The 15,631-nt window shown below is 43.8% G+C and overlaps 1 protein-coding gene across 18 annotated transcripts in view; it reads right to left on the bottom strand.

Moving 5' to 3' along the window:
* Positions 1-2,788: 2,788 nt before the first annotated feature.
* Positions 2,789-15,631, bottom strand: part of caskin1 (CASK interacting protein 1) — a 117,590-nt gene continuing 104,747 nt past the window's right edge. For 11 of the 18 annotated variants that reach the window (XM_023957764.2, XM_023957768.2, XM_023957767.2 and 8 more), the window contains 5 exons: positions 13,217-14,382; positions 12,635-12,931; positions 11,383-11,956; positions 8,321-8,816; positions 2,789-7,032 (listed from right to left, as the gene is read on the bottom strand). In XM_023957764.2, the coding sequence (XP_023813532.1) occupies positions 6,936-7,032; positions 8,321-8,816; positions 11,383-11,956; positions 12,635-12,931; positions 13,217-14,382 (2,630 nt within the window). In that variant the 3' untranslated portion in view covers positions 2,789-6,935. The remainder of the gene's footprint in view (positions 7,033-8,320; positions 8,817-11,382; positions 11,957-12,634; positions 12,932-13,216; positions 14,383-15,631) is intronic. The other 7 variants (XM_078951134.1, XM_023957766.2, XM_078951125.1 and 4 more) reach the window with 1 other exon arrangement.

Genomic DNA, 15,631 nt, shown 5'->3' with positions numbered 1-15,631 from the left:
CACAATACAGCCAATGTTCACACGCATACGTATGCCCACAGACCAACACGTGAAATGTTTCATTCAGTCACGCAAACCACCTGTGCAATGGGGAGACGGCTCCTGTGCTCGAGAGTTTCTGTTCTTCTAAGGAGAGTGCCCGGTCGGTCATCCCCACACCAAGACCCCCGCCGCGGCAGCCAGGACCCCCCCAACACCCACAATCGCATCTGCCAGCAGGACCACCGCACGGGCCCCCAAACCCAGAGAGCAGGGAGTCACAGGGGGACGGAGAGTCCAGGCCCCTGCCGCGTTGGGAGGGCCCCAACGCTGGGCCCCGCCCTAGGAGAGCACCCCATCACCACCCAGTAGTTCTTTATAAATTCACCTGTGAGTTGTAAAAGGACTGTTGGCGTGGAGCAAGCCCGCCCATACTTCCCAACATCCATCTATTAAACTCTGCCGCTAGCTCACAGACCCTAACACCCTCAAACTAACATTACCAAGGCAACAAAAATGGCGATCAATATCGTAGTTATTGTCATGTTGTTGCTCTCAACCCTTGTGCTATCCTAGGCACTTTAACATTGGGAGTTGGGTCATCAAGACCCACTAGACGGGACCCGCTAAAACCCTACACAACCACCCTGGACCCGCTAAAACCCCAAACAACTGCCCTGGACCCATTACAACCCCAGCTATTGGGCCTGCCCCTCATTAGGTCCCCCAACTTGGGGTTTAACCCGTAACACGTCTGATACCACATTTATCCAGCTGCACATGCAGTTTAGATCCTGATTCCAGCTCTGACAAGGAAAACAAAGACTTTTATGGATCCGTTCTTAGAGAGTTCGTGATCAGAATAGAGCTTGTGGCCTAGTTTCTACATCACAAATACAATCTTTTTAAACGGTATTTTTTCATCTCTAATTTACTTACCACCATCATCAGAAAAAGATGTTTAAAACACTTGAAACCCAGTTCTCATCAGAGCGGGTCTTTAAATGCCATATAATATCTTAAGAACGGACAAAAGACTTTAGTTTAGCAGATTGTTCTCATGTTTTAATCTGGGCCTAATCTACATAATCCACTGATCATTTTAATTACCAGAGCATCTGAATTTAGGTGTGGGTTAAAGCTCATCTCTTTGTGAAAAAACACAATTACAAGCATGTTTGCTATACATAACATGCAAATTCCCAAAGGAAAAAATAGAATCAATATGAATAAGTATTCTTTTCTACTCCTTTGAAGGGAATACAAATGTGAATGCAATAAGTCTCGTTGTTGGAGTGGAACTTCTCGTTTGCCTCCAATCAATCCTGATTTCCATTAAACCAACTCCACGAGGTCGAGATTCATTTTACTCACTGGCCTAAAGAACTTCAACTGAAAACGGCTCAAGACAAAACGTCCCAAATCATCTCCACCATTTTCAGATAAACTATAGGGTTTAAAATGAGCATCATAAGAGCAAGGCTCAATGGTAGAAGTAAGAAAAGCTGTTTGCAGTTGTTGCGTCATCTCAGTAAAGATGATGACCATTTGGTCTTCATCACCAGTGGTCTTTTGTTTATGATTATGCCGTTTTGGGGAAATTCTTTTTTTTTAAGTGTCGTTTTCTAGAACCTAGTGTCTGCAGAGCGACAGGAGTTCATTAGAAATGTATCTCTGAGTTGTGGGCGGGGTTGCTGGGCATGAAAATTTTCTTTCCTATCCCACTCATGTCAATATTTGTTGTTGTATAAATTATGAGTCATATTATTCACTAAAAGCTGATAAAATAACCCCAGAATGAAGAAATGGAGAACTATAGTCTACATTTGACCATTTTCCACATACTTCCCCTCGTAAAGCCTCTATACCTTGAAAAGCCTTTAACCAATTACAGACATCAGCTTCCTGCTGACTCTGGGCTCGCTTCTGCCTAATTCGGATTTTACTCTGTTCATTTCACGTAGTTGAAATGATTTGACTGTAGTGTGTTAAATAGTAGAAAGATGGACTGTATACAGTACTGAGGCCCTACGTCAGTCCAAAGCTTTTGCCTTTTCTCATCATGTTTGCTAAACCTGTTTTGGCAGCCATGTTTTAACCTCCATGACGTCAAAATCTCTGATAAGACAAGAAGGTAATTTGTGGAAAAAAATGCTAGTCGGTACACACTAGATATGAATTTGTGCGCACCAAATGCTAATTTCTTTGCACGAAATGCTAACTTTTACTCCAAGATGGTAATTTGTGCTCACAAAAAGCTAATTAGTGCAACAAAATGCTAATTTGTTTGCACAGAATGCTAATTTGTACGTGCAAGATAGCAATTTGTGCACACAAACTGCTAACTTTTACTCCGACGTAGTAATTTGTGAATACAAAATGCTAATTGGTTTTCACAAAATGCTAATTTATTCTCACAAAATGTTAAATTTTACTTACAAAATAGTCATTTGTGCTCACAGAATGCAACTTGTGCACACAAGTTACTATTTTATGTGCACAAGATAGTAACTAGTATTTTGTATGCACAAAATGCAAATAAAATGCTTATCTGTGGCCTCAAAATATTAATAGTAGCACAAGGTAACATATTGTGGGCACGAGATACTAACTACTTTACACAAATTAGCATTTTGTGGCCATAAATTAGTAATCTTTGGAAACAATGTCATGTCCAGGGCTCTGCAGTTTCTAAAAATTCTGTATTTCCATATATATTCCTCCAAGTCTGCCAGTGGGGCGCCAACATGACTGAAAGCCAAAAACTACATCGAGTTGGACCACAAAAGAGAAAATGAAGGATCCGCCATTTTTGTTCATACCCATCTACTGTATTGAAGTCAGGCCAAAATCACAAAGCAAGGCACATTTTAAAGAAAAGAATTCAAACAATACAAAAAAATGCATTAGAGTGAACAAGTTTTACACATTGCCACACCTGGACACATGTAGGCAGAGAAATAAATATGAAAAAAAAAAAAGAAATTACACAATGAAATATTCCATGATGGTATCCTACAATGACTCTTTAGCTTAGACCACTTAAGCAGGAGAAGCAACTGATTCAACACCTAGATTAGATCTGTTTACCTTGAAAAATACTCTTCAGGATAACAAACACATCATAAATACACTTCCTATTTTTACTTTTGGCAAATATCCATATATATAGAATCTCTATGTGATCAGAATTTAAATACCAAAGCTCTGAATTATTATTTATTGATAAATATGTGGCGTTTGGCTGCAAATGAGACTGTGAAACCCTTTATTTTCTGAACGGGTTGAGAAGCTAATTAAATACAGGAACATTACACCAACTTATCATTTAGTACACGAAACAAAGCAAACAACACCAGGCTTCACAGATCTCCATGACTGATAACTCCATCCCAACTTTCCCCTTTCTCCTTTTTACGTGGCAGTGGCAAACGTTCGTGGAGACGTCCTGCGGTTGCCACGGTGATGCTGATGAGAGTGGTGATAGATTGTCATGACAAAACAGGGGGGCGAGTGCGACTTCAATCCCTTTTTTCTCAAAACTGCATGTGCTGTTGAAACCTCCTGAGCTTTATGCCGATCCGACTTGAGAGTCTGACTTTCCAAAGTTTTATTGTGCGACACGCCAAATCTAAAAGCATCAAAAAACGGACAGAATAGTGGCATAAACCTGAGTCATTCCTGGTGCAGGAGGTTGACGTTGAATGATCTTCAAAATGACTGTTACTAAACCTTTAGAAACACAGATTAAGACGAGAGGCAGAGCTAATCTGACAGATTATCAAATGGGGTTTAACTCAACAAAACCTAAATGTTGATTATGAAGGGAGGTATCAAGGTCATAAACATTAGGGATGCCACAGTTCTTGGTTTAAAACTGAGTCGTACGTTGATCCATTGAACCGAACAGTGGTGAAAGTCAACCGTTGCAGACCTCCCGCCTACCGCCTCCTGTGTTGTGCTAAATGTATTATTGATTGTTTTTTTGCATTACGTCAGGCCCTCGTAAAGATGTTTCTTCTTTATTACTTGCTTATTAGCAAATTAAAAATGTCGGAATTTTACTTTTTGTAAAACACAAATCGTACATCAAAACTAAACAGAATGGATGTTTGAACAGAATTGTTAAGAAAGTGGCATCCCTAAAAAAACATGGATCCCAGGATCAAGCATGGCGGTAGAAGCATCATGTTTGCCCTGATGCTCATTAAGTCACCTACACATCTTTTGACCCACTAAACACAAAACAGTGTTTTTGATTAACGCTCACTGTTATTTTAGAGTATAGAGAGTAAAATACTAATATGAATGCGTGACCAAATTCATAGTTTTCCTCTTGCTGATGAAAATCTAGAATTCGTAGACATGTAAAGGTGAAATCGTCTTTGCTAGCTTTTAATCTATTTTCCATCATCCTGCGAAAGAAACAGATGAATGCTGACGTCTGCTAACTTTGCATGTTCAGGGTTTACTAACTTCATTCAGGATCATGGAAGGTAGGTGAACATGTGACCAAACACGGACATGCTCCACAGCACGCAGCTGCTCTTCCCTGGGAATCAAACGGTAGAAAAATGCTGACATTTTTACTGGGATGGACGTAAAAACTGCGTCTGGAACATGACGCTAGGCCTTCATTGCTCTGTCAGGAGAGTCGGAACCGGACCTGATCCTGAATCCGTCCGTGGGGGTTTGTCCGTCGCATCTCTGGATGTGCATGTCTGGAGCTGCTTGACCTCATGATGGGAAGTGTCAGATATGATAAAGGTAAAGCTGAAGCCCTTCAGGAAACAATGACACATTTAAAAACCGACTTTTGTTGTTTCTCTAAAGAGAATCTGTCTGATGTGCAAGAAGAAACAGTTTCTTCTCTTTAACTGCTCGTGTGTGCAAACGTGGAATCCTTCAAAGACATAACTGAAATATTTCTTATTTTCCATCATTAATTTACTGTTGAGATAAAAACTGGACCCTTTTTTCAAAAAAAACACAAAAAATGCATCAAACTGGCTGCAGCACTTTCTATGAACAGGGATTCTTTTCTCCTTATATGAAAGAGGAGTTGGGGGGAAAAAAACAAAACATTTGCATCGTTTTTAGATTCAACTCAAAGTATTATGAAACAATTCTGCATTCAAAGATGCATTTAAGAGAATCTGAAATCTAAGGTTCAAGTCAAAACTCTGGGAAAATGGGAAAAATTGCCAAATTTTTGAGGAATAAAAGCTACAATTTTACCCTTGAAAATGTTCTCAGGACTAAATCAGACCTCAGATTATTTTAGAACTCCAACACTTTTTTTTCTCTATTGACATTTTGAAAACAAAAGTCAAAGTTTGAGAAAAGAGTTAAAATCTGATGAGGAAAAAAATCTTTGATTTTCTGTCATCAAGGAAAAATCAGATCAGAATCAGGACATGGTGTCAGAATAATCAGGAAAATGGTTCCAACTGGCAACAAAATCTGATCTGAATTTCAAAACTCTTCATTTTAGGATTAAAGGAAACATTTTAGAAATTTAATCTCTGCTCTGGAAATGATATAAGCGGTTTTCCTCCTCAGTGGCCTTTTTTCTCTTTTCTCACAAACGTCTAAAAAATCTTTTCCTTTTTTTTCTGTCTTTATTGTCTTTGTAACATACACTGCCCTAATCTGCTCCCTGACCCTCAGACATCCTGCTGGAACCATAGACTGTATAAGAGAACTGGACTGAGTGACTGTGATGTCATCCATAGAAAACCGTTGACTTCCAGCTCCAACCAGATGAAGTCAACTCAGTCGCCATGTTTCTGTGATAAGGACGCCGCCATGTTGGAGCCATTACATTAAGTAATGTTCGGTCCATAACGGTCTGAGTCATTGTTTCTATGGCAACTACCTGCCATTGAGGAGCTTGCTTGAATACGAAATCTGTCAAACGTTTTGAACGTTCTGCATGAGAACTCATGCTTTTATTGAGGCATCTGATTGGTCAGTTTTTAACTCGAATAACTTTCCCTCCAGTAAATATATCAAGAACTTGTTTAAAAAAAAACGTATCAGAGCAAGAACGGTTCTTCTAACCAATAGAATGATTTTGGCGGGTACTTCCTGTTTGGGACGCCAGGGAGCAAGAGTCACTATGTCCAGCTCTCCAATACACTCAATGGCTGTAACCTACCACAGCTGTGTGTGTGCGTGTGTGTGTGTGTGTCCGGGTCATTGTGCTTCTTCCGTGTGTGCGTGTGTACAGGATGGTAAAGATGATGATGGGTTTAGAGATTCGTCCAATGCAAGAAACTGAATCTAATCCTGAATTTCCACAAGTCCTCCTCCACACTTTCTACACACCTACACACACACACCCCCACACACACACACCAATCCTTTTGGAAATCTCATTTTGGTCACAGATTAAAAAAAAAAAAAAGAAATTCCATCAAGTCATTTACATCATCACAACACCAGAGGTCACCATTCCACACAGAACCAGGACATCAAACCAAGAGCTAGAGATGTATATATATCTATATATATATCATATATTACTGTGCTAATGCAGGACTTTTCAGTAGATATAAACTCTCCATGCTTAGAATGTACATAAACCGGCACTATGATTCATCACATAGTGGGTTTTTAATCAGTGTTTTTTTGTTCCTCTTGAAGAGTCTGATTAGTTTGGGGCTGCTCCTCTTCATCTCTTATATTTCTGTTCTGTCCTCGTATGTCTTTTGGTCCTTACAATCCTCAGCTCTCTTTTAGCACCTCCTATGCTCCTTTTCTCTGCGAGATGAGGAAAGGAGCAGGCCTTCAGGAGACAAGTGGATGGATGGCAGTTGGAGCAGGGAGAAGGGCGGAGTTTGCTTGAGAGAGAGAGAGGAGGATGAGGAGGCAGGGAGATGGAGAAGCATGCCGCCTGTCGTGCCGCCCGAGTCTCTCCTGGTGCGGCTGCCACAGGGGGGAAAAGCTCCCTGCTACTCCAACATGGCGTCCAGCTGATCGGCCAGGTCGTCGAACATGCTGCCGATGTCGTCCAGGATGCTCACCGTGGTTTTCTGCTCCGCCACGGAGCTGCATCCAAACACAGAAGAAGACGTCAGTGAGACAGGAAACCCTGGAAAACTATCATCATGAGCTACCCTGAGGTTACTGATGCTGTGCTAACACGGAGAGGTCTTCTCTAGCCTCACGATGAGACACTTCACACAGCACCGCAGGGGCAAGCTACTGGTTAGCTCCTGCAACGAATTGGTTTGTACAAAATTATGAAAAACAAGTTGAATCTCAGGCCTTTATAGCACTAATGTCTCAATGATTGCCAACCAGCTCAGTGGCCTTGAGAGTCCACCTTGAGACTGGAAGGTCGTGAGTTCAAATCCAGGTCAAGTCATACCAAAGACTCCAAAAAAAGGGCCCAATGTCCTCCTCCTTCACACTCGGCATTAAGGGGTTGGATTGGGAGCTTAAACCCCCAAATGGTTGGCTGTGTCTGCAGCTCCCCAACGGGATGGGTCAAATGCCGACCACAAATTTCCCACACCGAGGTGCGTGACAACTGATGGGACTTAAACCTTAGTGATGAGTGAAACAACTGTTTGTAAGTCCAAGTTGTGCCCTAATTTCTTTGCATTTGAGTTTAAGTCAAGTCTCGAGTCTTAAAAACTATAGTTGAAATGAATGTTTCTAGGTTATGTATATTTCCATTTTAACAGCCTGTGAGGACGCGGACAGTTTCTGCATTTCCACTGCGGAAGCTTTAAAAAAACGTGTAATTTTACACCTGAAAGTCAATTCATGGATATGAAACAAATACACAAACCTGAATTTTCAAGCCTTTTAGGTTGACTTCAGTCTGACTCAGGCCTCTGAGTCATGAAAGTAAAATTTAGCAACATAAAGAAACTGCGATAAAACTTTGTCTTATGTCAGCAGCTGAAGCGTTTGATATCCTATTTTGTAGGTGTCATGTGATCTTCTTCCATCTACCTGTCATCGTTTTTGTGCATTCTGCCATTTTATGGGTTTATCAAACGCACTAAAGGGATTGTGTTCACTATTTAAAAAGAATTAGAAAATGACGTTTGAGCAGAATTTTTACATAAACACACCGTTACAAGGTTAGGCCCTTCGATTGGCTGCTTTAGACCATTTACATCATTTAAAAACAGTATTACAGGTCAGATGATGAGACAACATGAACTATAAGTAACTAAACCCTTCCAAACACGTATACAGCTGTTTGACTTTTAGAAGGATGAGGTTCAACCAAACGCCAACTGCTTCACTGGAGTTTGAACATGAATGTTCAAACTCCAGTGAAGGTTAGGGAGGACAGCTGGTGTGGAGGTGTGTGTCTTACTCCTCCTGTCGCAGGATCTTGTCCTCCACCGCCTGCAGAGCGGCAGCCAGGGATGCGCTCGTCTCCTCCAGCTTCTGATGCACCAAAGAATCCACGCCAAACTCTGCGGTGGTGTTGGCGTGAGGCATGAAGCCGCCCCCAGCTATCCCACTGTCCACTGACACCCCCCCAATGGAGGAGCGGGGCGGCTTGACAGGAGGAGGGGTTGGGCTGGGAGTGGCAGGAGTAAGTGGCGTTGTGGGGGTTTGGGGTGTGTGGGGGCTCTGGGAAGAAGGACTCGTTGGCTTGGCGTTTGGGGGGCTGGGAGTGTTGGATGTTGGGAATGTGGGGGGCGAACTGGTCTGTCGTGCCACTACAGCATGCTGCTTGACAGGAACAGAAGCCGTGGTCGGGGATGAGGGGCCGGTCATGGAGTGGATGAGCTTGGCTGGTTTGGGAGCTGTGGGCGGGGGCGCTGGTTTGGGCGAGACAGGTGGAGGAATCTTCTTTCCTTCCACTGCAGAGGAGAGGGAGGAAGGAGGTCATTGAAAAAAGGAACCATTTCAAGATTTTGATGTTTGCAGCTTGTTCAGCACCGTCATTTTCATTTAGTTTTGAAAGATTCTGCGGGAACAAAAAAACGTTGTTGTATAGAGTTTGTACCAAAAGCTCAGAATCCACTTGGCAAAGGATTAGGCCTTTGTTACAACTGCCCTTAAAGGTGGTCTACGGGAGAAAGATGCGCAAACCTGTACGGGACACGCAGAGCCAAAATGCTCATCCACTTTAAACGTCATGAAAAGCCCAGAAAACTTAAATCTATTTTTATTAGCCTTACGAATACATTTTGATACCAGGGCTCCAGACTAACTTTTTTCACTAGGAGCACTGTGGCCCCTAACTGAAAATTTTAGGGCCACAACCGGCAAATTTAGGGACGCATACCGTAAATCAACATTCTAACCAAATCTACTAATTTCCACTGTATAACTAATAAATACTTTAATAATATATGCAGAAATTACAATGTGCTGTTTCAAATTCAGTGTCACATTTTATTCTGCACTTTTGAAGATGCAACAAGAAGGTAAACTGACAAAAGCATTGCTGTCATGACAGTACAAATACTTAAGAAAACGGATGGAAATGTATGTTGGTGACACCAAATAAGTGCAGCCAAGATGCACACTAAGCGTGTTTGAGATCACCCAGGTGAACTCAACGCTGCACAGATCACCTGGTGTGTGACATTTATTTTTGTTTTTGCTCCAACTTCACCTGTCAATCATCACAAAAATATCAGGAGAAAGGGGTGGGAGCAAGGGGCAAACCTACCCGGACACAGCTGAAAATTTAGTACTGAACTAGGGCAGAAAGCTGCCCTACGACTACAAAACAATGCATTATGGGACATGTGTCCTGATGGTTTTTGTAGTTGAGTGATTAATTAAAATAATGTAAAATACCAATTCATTAAAAAAAGGCTACATCCATTACAAAACATTAAAATAATCATAAAATATATAATAACACAGATCACACTAAGGGGGAGAAGAATATTAAAACTAAATTGAATGTTAAGGACAACTCCAATTTCCTGTTCTCCTTCAGTCTTGCGTCTTGCTGCAGATTCGCTTTCATCTCACAGCCCCCCCCCCCCCCCCCCCCCCCCCATTCTGGTCTCCCTAACGATCCAGGCGAGGTGCTGGTTCATCTCAAACACATCTATCATTGCATTTTCCCCACGTATTTTCAGTGAGTCTAAAACTAATGTTGTTGTTGCTCACACGTGTTTAAAGTTCAAGCCCCGTTAGCTGTCACGCATGTAGGTGTGGGACATTTATTCTCCTCAGCTGACCCGACTCCCGCGGGAGCGATGTGCTGCCGTAACAGCCGTGCATAAACCGTTTGATGCTACGCCGTAACCGTAACCAATACCTAAACCTTCCTCCGGGTCTGTGTGACCCAGAGAAAAGTTCAGCACGGGCTGCATGTATTAAGAAAATTACGAGCGAATAGATACGTTCTAAAAAAGAAAGTAAGGAACTCCTTAATGAGGTCCGGGGAGGGAGGGGGCTGTCAGGGTTCCTGCTTTCAAGCCCTGTCACAGTCACGCCCCCCAAGAGTCACATACTCCACTGTGATTGGTTGGTCAGCTCCGCGCACGACAATGAAAAAGTGTCTTTCATACAAACTGCCGGGCTGCAGTAACATTAAACTTTCATATTAAGGTGGGGGCCGCAAAATATCATCTTGGGGGCCGCAAATAGCCCGCGGGCCGCGAGTTTGAGACCCCTGCTGTACACTCTGGCACTGGTACACTAGCCGCAGGTCGGAAGAACGAATCAATGGTTTGCTTGCTCATAGCTCAGACGCACATATCAGGTTGTGATGATATTTGTCTCTGTTTCCTTCCCGCAGATATTTACGCGCGCGCGAATATCTCTAGGCCCCTCCCCCTACACGCATTTTAGCCACTCATTGATGTGCCCCTTCCACGTTTGATGTATAAAAAAATACGTAGGGTGGGGGAGGCAAATTTACTGGTCGCACATGTGCGAATGGATGTAAAATTCAGTCGCACACTCTCAAATTTTGGTCGCAAAATGCGACCAAATGGTCGCAGTCTGGAGCCCTGCTTGATACACTTCCACACTCATGACAATGGTATGTTCCAATTTTCTTGAGGTGGCCATCAGAGCCTCCCAGACAAACATTACCCTTTAGATGCTGCCATTCTTTTTTGCAATCCTCTATGGGCCCGGACAACCCAAAAACCCGCAGCACCCATATCTATTCAACCCTCATATGGGTGCATGTGACTAAGGCTATCAGGTTGTTTTTAAAGCTTTGTCCAAAACATCACACTAGTTACCACACTTGACACATATAATCTTTCAAATCTTTTCTCTTAAAAAAATTTGCCAAATTCTAAATCTGTCCCACAATGTCTATGACCAAAGATCTGAAGGGCCTCTTTAACAACAGTACAACATTCATAATACCCCATTAGGATCCCAAATTCTCCTATACTGGCTTTATAAACTGCTATGTGCACAGTAACAGTTTTACACTGTCAGTACCTGGACTTCCAGGCGTTCCAGGGCCTGGCAGTGGGATCTTCTTGTTGGGCGCGGCCTGTTGGGTGGTCTGTTGGGTGCTTTGTCTCTTTATCTGTGCAACAACAGGCTTTGGGGAGACCGGAGGCTTTGGCTTTCTCAAAGGACCTCCGTCATTTGCAGTTGGAGCTCCATGGTCCACGCTGTCTCTGTGAGGGATAGTGGTCACTCCTTGCTGTGGATAATTCTGGGGTTGTGGCTCTGACACTGGGACGTCAGATGGTTGGCAACGTTTCACTGTGACTGTGCCGTTTTGATAGGGAACTGGTTGGGTAGTTTTAGGCTGGATGGTGCTCATGGGCTGTCCATTGGCTGCAGACAGTTCTGTGTAGCCCTCTGGTTCTTTGTCTCGACTTTTGGGTCGTCGTTTGACGGTGGATGACTCTTGAAGGATGAAGTCCGAGCCGTTGGGGTGGGACTTGGAGCTGCGCGGCCTTCGTTTGAGGGTACCCGTTGATTCCGCTCTGTCCTCCTGGGTGTGTCCGGCGTCCGGCTGGGGGCCATCGCCGTCACCCTGCAGGCAAACACAAAATACACACTAACGGAAAATTCATACATTCGTGGTAAGAGGTCATTGAAGCACAAACAATTAAAAACATTTATATAGACAAACGTAAATGAATAAAAAAGCCAAGCGATCATAGCATTACAGCTATAGTTTACATTCAAATTCGCATCTAGAAAATGTACAACAAAGCTGACTAGATAGACAATTAGCATAAACTAGATAGGCAGAAGGCAAAAACTAGAGTTAGCATAAACTAGATACACAGTTAGCATAAACTAGACAGCATTGTTAAGGTAGCGTAGCGATTGCAGACTAGATAATCTTCAAGCATAGCTGTTGCTGACAAAGTAGCACACAAAACGCAGGTTTGACATCGGTCAGAGTGGCTTAAATGCAAAGCACTGACAGCACAAAGCGTTTATGCTGAGCAGGAAGCATACGTTAACTAGATAGCATAGCTAACATGAAAAGCGCAGACAAGAAAGCATTGAGAGATAGTGTAGACTAGACAGATTAAGATAGATTTTACAGACTATTAACACAAAGTGCGAAGACTGCTTGACTAGATGTAAAACACAGTTAGATAGCATGAAACAGACAGCATTAAAGGTCTTTACTTGGTACTTAGCAAAATGTTTGCATACAAACATTGACATTGGATAAAAGCTACAGACAGACGTTGATGTATATTTAGAAATAGATAGCTACCTGTCCTTCTCCTCCTTCTCGCCCCTGGCGGCGAATCGTTTGACTTCCCTCTTCAGCAAATGGTAGGTTTTCTGTTGAACTGCCGCTGCCTCCTGAATTGGGTTGCGTTGATGACGTATAGTGAGGTGACGGCAGGGGAGGGGAGGCTTCCGTTAGGGTGGAGATGGGGAGTAAGTCTGAGTTGGTTGGCTGTTCACGCTTTGCGGCCTCGACTAGCTCAGTTACTGGGCCACTGATGGTCCGCCTTCGATTCACCACCTCTCCATTCAGACCAATGGCATCGCGGGTTTTTCCCACCTGGGTAAAACACCAGAAAATCAACAGCTGATTGTTTTGAAAATGTAGCTTAGAAATACTCTATGAGCAATTAATGATCGAACGTCTTGACACGGCATTAAACAACGTTAAACGTTAGCATTATATAATAATCACCATAATTTTTCTGTCACCCATCATTTTTTTTTGTTTTGAAATTTACTTATAAGTCTAGTATTCACTAACCAAAGACTTCTCTGACTGCACCTAAACACTAAACCCCAAACACCACCCAACAGTTTGTTGGAGAAGGTAGTTGTTACTTACCTGCAGGAAGTTCTTTTGAAGAGCCATGCCTTTAGCTCCACCCCCTATGGAGGACATCTCTAGCATGGCAGCTATGCTCCTTACACTACCCATGCTGGTGGTCTCCACTGCTGTGGTCTCCAAAGACATCCCCAGGTCGCTGGCCCTGCGCTGCTGGTGGTAAGGCACGTCCAACATCCCACCGGTGGTGGTCAGTGTCTGCAGCTCTGTGTTGGCTTCTGTCAGGTTGGAACTGGAGCTGGAGATGGCGGAGCTGGAACGTTTGGGTGGTGGTGGTGGGGGACCTTTTTTCTTCTGGCGCAGGGCAAAGGTCTGCGTGTGGTTGCGGTTGGCTCCCTTGTCCTGGTTGCGAACAGAGTGGCTTCGGCTCACGCGGTGAGTCACCGTTGCATATTTGCCCCCTTCCCCTCTTACAACGGCCGGACCCTGACCTCCAGGTGTTTCTGCTTCCCTCTCGTCTCTGTTTGGCCTCTCATCACACTCCCCGTCTGAGACGGCATTTCTGTTGAGGCTGTGTGCATGTTTCTTCTGGAGAAGCGAGGGATCTGCTTCCTCTTCTTCTGCCAGTTCAGCCTCTGGTGGTAAACAGAGAAGTGGGAGCTGAGCCTGCTGGGTCTCCCTAACATCCATTGCCTGTGGGTGGTGCTGAGGTTGTGGCTGCTGCTCCAACTGGAATTGAGATTGCTGTTGGGGGAGCTGACAGGGTGCTCCGCGATGGGTTGGAGAATGTGGGGGGTGTGAGCGTGGCGCCTGAGGGCGCTCCTCCTGGATCAACTCTTGAGACGGCCTGGATCTGGGCTGTGGGGAAGCGGTGCTCTGAACAGAGGAGGTGGATGAGGAAGAGGAAGTCCTGGTCTTGGTTGGCGTATGAGGTGGTGTGTAGGGTGGTGCCGGCTGGGAGTGGGAATGGGAGTGACGGTGTTTCCCTTGGGAGGACACGCTGCCTCTGTGGGAGGTGGTGCTCCCCTGGCTGCTCTGCTGCCTCATAGTCCGTGCTTCCTTCTTAGGCGGCCCCCCACCTCCTCCTGCTGTGGTCTCCTCGTAGTCTTTGCTGAGGGTGCGAACTCGCTGACCTTTCACCTCCTGCCGTGGCTGCGTCATGGCATTTTGCAGCTCAGGGCTTAGTTCACTGTCCTGGAAGGTGCTCATCTTTGGAGACATCACCTCTAAAAAAATGAAAGACTTTATTTAGAGAATCTAAGGAGGCCAAGTATGAGCTAAACTGCCTTCCCTCATGCTATATGGTGGTCCTCGCTATAATGCCATTCACCTCTCGCTGTTTTGTATATCTTTTCAGTGTAATTTTGTACAAGTTTTTTTTTTACAGTGCATTGTGTTCTTTGTCCTAATTGACTCTTGACCTTGTCAGTATATCTCCTCTGTGCCGTGTCTCCTGTAAAATAACGCCAAATTTCTCTAAATCTTCTATCACGAGCAAAACGTATTTTTCTTCGAAGGTTTGAACTTTGAGAGTTTAAACGACAGAAAATGTGTCAAAATGTTCATGTCTGTCTGAGAAAAGTGGATAAAATCTGTAGTGAGGAGTTTTGCTGCCTTAAAAGATCTATAGGAATTATAAATAAAATAAAGATGACTAGTTTGTGGATTTCACCTATGGCAGGTTATCTTTAGAATGTGACCCCTACAATGAACGAGAGAACACTGTATTAATAAAACACAGTGGGGCACAGAGTATTTACTCAGCCACCAATTGTGCAAGTTCTCCTACTTAAAAAGATGAAAGGCCAGTCATTTTCATCATAGGTTTACCTCAACTGAGAAAAATCCAGAAAATCACAATGTTTGATTTTAAAGAATGTATTTGTAAATGATGGTGGAAAATACTGGCTTGGCCACGCCAGGACCTTGACATGCTTCTTATGAAGCCACTCCCTTGTTACCCGGGCAGTGCGTTTTGGATCATTGTCATGCTGAAAGACCCAGCCATGTTTCATCTTCAATGCCCTGGCTGATGGAAGGAGGTTTTCACTCAAAACCTGACCATACATGACTCCATTCATTCCTTCCTTTGCACAAATTAGTCGTCCTGGTCCCAGCCCCAAAGCATGATGTTTCCACCCCCATGCTTTACAGTAGGTATACAGTAGGTAAAGGCTGCCATGGTGCAGCAGTAGGGCGGTCGACCCATGATCGTAACATTGCGGGTTTGATTCCCGCCTCGAAAAGTCCTTGGGCAAGACACTAAACCCCACCTTGCCTCTGGTGGGAGGTTGGCGCCAGTGTTCGGCAGCGCCACCAGTGTGTGAATGTGTGTGTGACTGGGTGAATGGGTCTTGACTATAAAGCGCTTTGGGCCTTGTAGGTAGAAAAGTTCTAAATAAGTATACGCCATTTACCATTTAGGTATGGTGTTCTTTGGATGCAGCTCAGCATTCTTTCACCTCCAAACACGAG

The sequence above is a fragment of the Oryzias latipes genome, chromosome 8 (assembly GCF_053564925.1).
Source record: "Oryzias latipes strain Hd-rR chromosome 8, Olatipes_Hd-rR_3.1".
Lineage (NCBI taxonomy): Eukaryota > Metazoa > Chordata > Actinopteri > Beloniformes > Adrianichthyidae > Oryzias > Oryzias latipes.
The sequence above is the reverse complement of the archived record's forward strand: the minus strand, read 5'-3'. Positions and strand labels throughout refer to the sequence as shown.